The 6,446-nt window shown below is 49.6% G+C and overlaps 1 protein-coding gene across 1 annotated transcript; it reads left to right on the top strand.

Annotated features, from left to right (window-relative positions):
* Window positions 1-135: 135 nt before the first annotated feature.
* Window positions 136-6,010, top strand: LOC146593062 (E3 ubiquitin-protein ligase RNF113A-like). The gene is made up of 9 exons (XM_085309937.1): window positions 136-242; window positions 353-457; window positions 1,714-1,821; window positions 2,451-2,560; window positions 2,767-2,873; window positions 3,437-3,526; window positions 4,397-4,490; window positions 5,276-5,382; window positions 5,881-6,010. Exons 1-9 carry the CDS (start codon window positions 231-233, stop codon window positions 5,952-5,954), a joined length of 807 nt encoding a protein of 268 aa, XP_085166063.1. The 5' UTR covers window positions 136-230; the 3' UTR covers window positions 5,955-6,010.
* Window positions 6,011-6,446: the final 436 nt, after the last annotated feature.

Below are 6,446 nucleotides of genomic sequence, written 5' to 3'. Positions count from 1 at the left end.
CTCCTGGCGGGCATCTCCGTTGCCCCGTTGAGGGGGAGGCAGTGCCTCCCCGCACCGCGTCAGCCCGGCTGGGCCCCGCCCGTGGCAACGGAGGCCCCCACCGGGCCCTGCTCGGCCGTTTCGCCCCCCCGAGGCGCCCTCTCAACCCTGGGCCTTGCCCCGCAGAGAGCAGCGGCGAGGAGGGCAGCACGGTGGTGCGGAAAGAGCGGCGGCGGGACACCCTCAACCCCATGATCCAGAAGGTAAGGGAAGCATGGCTGCCAGGCCGGCCGAGCGCTGCGGTGCCAGCTGAGCCCGACACTGGGTGTTGGCCCCTGCCGTCCTTCGTGTCTGCCCTCTTTTTGCTCCTCAGACCAGGAGAAGCATCAAGGAAAAGCCCACGTACGCGCTGAGCAGCAGTGATGAGGAGGATCAGTCAAAGGAGATCGGGGTCACTTACAAATCGACAAGGTCGGCGGTAAGGACTGTACCACACTGTTTGAGACTGGCATATGACAACCTGGCTTGGGAGCATTTCCCTCCCCAAATAGGGGATCAACCGCTCTTGATTTCTCTCTGTAGAAGTGCTTCTTAGCTGCTTCAATCTTAATGCTCATGCTATTGTCCTGATACCCTCTGTATCATCAGGAGGTCATCTAAGGTTGGCCTTTATCCCTTAGGCATGGGAGCTAAAATCCCAGGATGCCGATGGAATTGTCCAGCATCACATGCAATTTTCACTAGAAAAGATGCTTGTAGCAGGTTTGCCCTAGTCTTGGGTTCATGTTTTAAGGTTTTGGACCACCTTCCTTCTCAAAAGAGTTCAGGGTGATTTAAAAAAGACTCACTTTTTTGCCTGTGCAACTAGTAATGGGGTAACAGAGTTACAGAGAGAGGCATTGTTTTCTTGGAAGTCACAGCTGGGAGTCCTGGTAATCCAGTGCCCTAGTTGTGGAACAACAATAAAATGAAAGTAGAGAAGAACTGTAGAAATCCCAAGGACTTCGCTGGAGATGTTGATGTTCCTTCTCTTTTTTCCATAAGCAGGTCAGTTTTGCTGCCAAGGTGGGCAGCATGTTTGTCAGCACTACTTGCTCTAGGAGAATAGGAAAGGTGCAGGAGGAGGTGACAGCTTTGGGGCTCCAGGAGGTTTTGGCACGTAAGCCGGATTTGGTTTTAATTAAGACTGGTTGAAATTATTCTTCAGTTCCTGTGCAGCTGTTCCTGAAGATCTGACAAAACCTAGGAATAGGTGTCTATTCAATGCATTCAAGAGGAATCCAGACCAGATCATTGTATTAACTAAAACTGGCTGTAAGCCACCCACAGCTGGGTTAAATATCCAGCCATGACATCCTGTGTGTGGGCTGGGTGGTCATGGTTAGAATGTTGGGCACGGGACATCCGAGTTCGGTTTGCAGCTAAGCCAAAGCTGAGCTTGAAAGAACAAAATAAGGGCAGATGTTTCCCCTGGCTTTGCAGGCTAAGCTTGGGGGCCATCAGTAATTAGCATTCTGGTCCTGCAAAAACTAGGCTGGATGTAAGAGAGCTAGCCTGTGGGAGAGTCTCTCAGGCAGGTCCTATGAGAAGGTGGAAACTCGTGGAAGGTAAAGGAGGCCGTGTCCAGTGCTTAGTTACTTCTTGCTCTGTAACCGACCCTTCAAGTAACCAAGGACCTCTTTGTCTTTAAAGGTTTTCTCTTCACTGTTGTCACATGTACTTCTCTCTTTTCAGAAACCTGTTGGCCCAGAAGACATGGGGGCCACAGCAGTGTATGAACTGGACACGGAGAAAGAGAAAGATGCCCAAGCCATCTTCGAGCGCAGCCAGAAAATCCAGGAGGTCAGTTAGCCTTGCTCTGTAACAGGCAGCACTCTGCGGCAGGTGTGTTTGTGCTTTAACCACTCCTTTCTCCTGCCAATCAAGAAATGTTTGAGTCTTTTGGATCTGCTGTGCAGCTCCGCGGCATGTGAGGTGTGTTTGGAAAAAGCAAGTGGTGAGACAGAGCTCCCCAGGTTTAACAGATCTGCTGGTCCAGTCAGTTTAGCACTTGGAGCCTGGTGTGTTTCAGAGGTTCTGTGTCTAAGGGAGGTTTGTGACTGGAGGCATGTTACAAACCAGGACAGAAGTACCTGGAACAAGAGATGTGCGCGTTGTGGCTGGAGTGAAACAGCACTGAGAGCTATAGTAGGGAGGCAGGCGTCTGCCGTCTCTGATCTCAGGAGCGCTAAGAAGCCTTAATCATGAGTATGAGGAAATCTTCCTCCGTGGAAATTTGAGAGGTGAAGAGTGTTTCCCTTGTAAATAAGGGAACTTTCTAGTTTTACTGGCCTCTTGATGTTAAGGAAGGCAGGGCTGGGAAAGGAGACTGGGGACAGAGAGGTGAAAGCTTATCTGTGACATGAAACTTGTCTGTGACAGGACTCCTCTGAGTCACTTGACCCTTAACCACCTTTCTTTCCCCTTCCTAGGAGCTGAGAGGGAAGGAGGATGATAAAATTTACCGTGGTATTAACAACTATCAGAAGTATGTGAAGCCCAAGGACACATCAATGGGAAATGCTTCTTCAGGAATGGTCAGGTAGGTTGGGATGAGCCTCAGAGAAGTGGGTCCCACAGCACCTGCAGAGGCATCATCCCCAAAGGCACCTCACTGGGGCTTGAACTCTGCTGTTATTACCATCTTGTTTCTGTCTAACAAGTCCGGTGTCTGGTTCTGACCAGGCCCCCAGGGGCCTTTTCCACTACAGCTGCGCACCCGGCCTGAGCCTTCTCCCACCCTTTCAGAAAAGGACCCATACGTGCTCCGGAGCACTTGCGGGCCACAGTGCGATGGGACTACCAGCCTGACATCTGCAAGGACTACAAGGAAACCGGGTTCTGTGGCTTTGGAGGTGAGTGGATCTCGCCTGCAGCTGACCACATGCCACACCAGATAATGCAGGAAGGAGTGTCCAGCCTGTGATCCCATGTTTGTGGCACTAAGATTTGTGGACGCCTGGGCTGGCTTGCAGATGCTGTTGCAAAGTTGTTTCACATATGGCCTTGGTATTTGCATTGGCTTTTCTGAAAACTGATGGCCTCTAACCAGTGGATATGAGAGTGCTGGGAAGGATCCCTGGGATGTTCTGGTGAGCTGCACTCCTGCAGGTTATTCTGCAAGGGGTGAGATTTCCTGTTACTTTGCTGCAGCTTGTGGCTCTCTTCTCATGTGCGTAAATCCTGGAGCTGCTGCTGTAGCATATAGAGCACGATGTTTGGGGCCTGTAAATGCTGAAAGGGAGCTGCTTGGCACTGCCCTGCAGCTGAGGTGGGTGGGGAAGCAGTCAGGTTTCACCTTGTGTTGGCCAAAGCTTGGGCTGCCCTGAAGTGAGGTGTCCTGTTAACACCTAGGCAGTGGAGCTAGCGGAAGGAAGGAAGGAAGGAATGTTAACTCTTCTTTCTGTTTGTTGCTCAGACAGCTGCAAATTCCTCCATGATCGCTCAGACTACAAACATGGCTGGCAGATTGAACGGGAATTGGATGAAGGCCGCTATGGAGTTAATGGTACGACACTAGCTCTCTTCTCTCCCTGAGCTAATATTGGGTGAGGCTATGAAGTCCTCTCTCATGTTCTAGCATGAACATGACTTACTGGGATGCTGGGTTGGGAAGAAGGAAATGGGTCCTTTGCTGCTTTGAACTGCATGGGCCATTGATGAATAAACGTTAGACAGAAAGGACTTCTTATCCCACAAAGGCATGGAACTCCTTGCTGTGGGGTTATTTTAGGGCCAGTAACCACTGAGTGTGCTGAGCAAGTTTGCTGGTTTTGGATAACCACTGGCTGCCATCAGGGTGAATTCTTTGCTCTTGCCCTCTACAAAGAGGATAGCACTCTGCTATTTTGTAGGCCCTAGAAGCGAACTATGTGGCACCAAAGAGTTGTGCCTGCCTTCCAGCTGCACAGGAGCTGGGGTGCTTTCATGGTGCATTATTTCTCACTCAGTCTGTGGATGCAGCCCAAGGCTGCAGCTGAGTGTTGCTTGTGAACCTCTGTGCAGCTGAGGGAAAGGAGGTGTTCAGTTGGAACCAAAGAGTTTGGTAGCAGCTGGTTTGCGAAAAATCAAAAGAAAAAAAAAAAGAAGAGGGGGCTGGAGGAAATGTCTGTTTATAGCAGCAAGTGGGCGAAGCAGAAAAGAATTTGCTCTTGTGAGATGAGCAACAAGCACGATGGCTTATTAGACCTAATTATACCTCAGTCCCACGCGTGTTACTGACATCAGTGACACCCAGATGCCAGAGCTCTATTGTTTGCAGCAGAAGTTCAATCCCACATGCTGTTCTCTTTCCATGTTTAATGTTTCGTGCCCCACGCATGGGCTAGCCTGGCTGCCTCTGCTATTGCTCCAGTCTAGTTAACTTTCTCTTGTGCAGATGAGGAAAACTACGAGGTGAGCAGTGATGAGGAGGATATGCCCTTCAAATGCTTCATCTGCAGAAGTTCCTTCAAGAACCCTGTGGTCACCAAGTAAGTGGTGGTTCTGGCACAGGGAACCAAGGATCTGTGCTGAATTAAGTCCACTGGTCACTCAGTGTCTAGGCAAATGCAGTCAATACTCTCAGGCTGGTGGGTGGAACCTGCTTGATCTCTGGCTTGGCTTTTCTGGTAAGTGAACTCTTGGCCTCCGATAACCAGGGAGTCTCTCATAACTGCATGTGTTGCATCTCCTTGGAAGGGGTCTTCAAGCCTTTGCTGCACAAAAGCCTTTAGACTTCCACAAATGGTGCCTTATTTCATCATCTTTCCCCTTAACCTTGATCTTGTTCTGCTGCTTTCTTTGTTCCTCCTAAACACTGAATGTGACTCTGCAACATGTGAACTGAAAAGTGAAAGCATGGGGAAGCAAAGAGCTTACCCAGAATAAGGAGCAGCCTGAGGACAAAGTGGGCCTCACACGTCATCCTGCCTGCCACACCTTTCCCACACTGCTCGCTGTCTTGTTGGGCACCTGGTAGCTCTACGCTCCCCTTCTTCCCCCCACCCAGGGAATGGAGCCACATCTATTACAGGCAGCACTTGCGTCTCTAGTTTCTCTAGAAGAGTTTGCTGATGGCTCTGTACGATTCTCCGCATCAGCCAAGTGATCCAAGTGATGCTGAAATACCTCTCATGGAGACAGTGGAGGCTTCTGCTGCAGAGGAAGCCTTACATGCAGTTCATTCTTGCACTAGAGAGGATCACTAGTCAGTCACGCTCTTGGCTACAATGATTTTTATCTGGTGACTTGCAATAGCATCTGTCTCTCCTTGCAGATGTAGGCACTACTTCTGTGAGACCTGTGCCCTCCAACACTATCGCAAATCCCAACGCTGCTATGTGTGTGACAAGCAAACTAATGGTGTCTTCAACCCAGCAAAAGGTAACGTGGGAGAGAAGGCTTTCAATAGGAGCATCTGGAGCAGAAACAGCACCGGCTCCTGCTGTCTGTTACCTCTTGATGTTCAGCCCAGCCATAGGCTGGAGCTCACAGCTTTTGGCCACAGCCAGAGCTTCTAGTGCCTGAAGATCATGGGTCTGACAGGTTTTTGGAAGTGCAAAATGGGTGTTTGTGCTTGTTTGGATGGGGAATTCTGGGAGAATCAGTTTTAGCAAGGGTAATGTGCTGGTGGCCTGGAGGCAGTAACTTATGGAATACTCCAGTTGGCAGGTCAGTAATGCACTGAAAGACTAACTGCAGCAGCTGATTCTCTGGACTCAGTGAATGGTGGTAGCTCCTAGTGGAGACTTTGGGCAGCTACCAAAAGTTATTTGCTGTGGTTTTGGAATAGATGGGCATTTACAGATCCTGAATAGCTTGCGTTGCTGTTGGATACCCTTCTCCACGTGGAGTTTCATGCCTGTTCTTCCTATTTTTCAGAGCTTATGGCAAAACTGGAAAAGCACAAGGGTGAGGAGGAGTCAGATCATTCAGACCATGCAGATGATCCATAATAGCAAAGCACCCTGTTTTGTATCTAGCTGAATAAAATTTCATGGCAAAAAACACAGATGGCAGCAGTTGCCTTGGGCTCAGCAGCTCTAGCCAGTGCTCGTTTATCAAACCAGCAGTTACTCAAATGGTGTCCTGACTGAAGCTGGACTCTCCGTTCATTGCTCCACAACAGCCAAAGACTGAATAGGTAAGTCAGACTCTGGGTCACGTCTGAGTACAACTGCCTGTTACCAGTGTGCTGCCAACAGGACCCAAGCAGTTGTCTGCATGAGTACAGCAGTACTTCTGGGGAAGGAGGTGTTGAAGATTGTGTTCATTCAGTTACTTCATAGCCTTTTTTTTTTTTCCTCCTGTGACCAAAGTGCTGCTGTTTCACTCCCAGCTTTGCACTTCCTGCTGTTAGATATGGAAGCATAAAGCTGCCTCTAGCACATGGGGTCATTTCTACCCTGTAACTTAAATCCGTAATATTAAAGCCTGTAGTGAGCTAC

This window comes from Rhea americana, unplaced genomic scaffold (genome assembly GCF_003343005.1).
Source record: "Rhea americana isolate MKP2758 unplaced genomic scaffold, rheAme1 scaffold_308, whole genome shotgun sequence".
Classification (NCBI taxonomy): Eukaryota; Metazoa; Chordata; class Aves; order Rheiformes; family Rheidae; genus Rhea; species Rhea americana.
Note: the sequence above shows the minus strand (reverse complement) of the source record. Positions and strands in the feature narration are given on the sequence as shown.

Excerpts from the sequence above, each read along its gene's own strand:
- LOC146593062 (XM_085309937.1), top strand. Across the intron at positions 458-1,713 it reads ACAAATCGACAAGGTCGGCG|AAACCTGTTGGCCCAGAAGA; the intron begins GTAAGGACTGTA and ends CTCTCTTTTCAG. Across the intron at positions 2,874-3,436 it reads CGGGTTCTGTGGCTTTGGAG|ACAGCTGCAAATTCCTCCAT; the intron begins GTGAGTGGATCT and ends TTTGTTGCTCAG.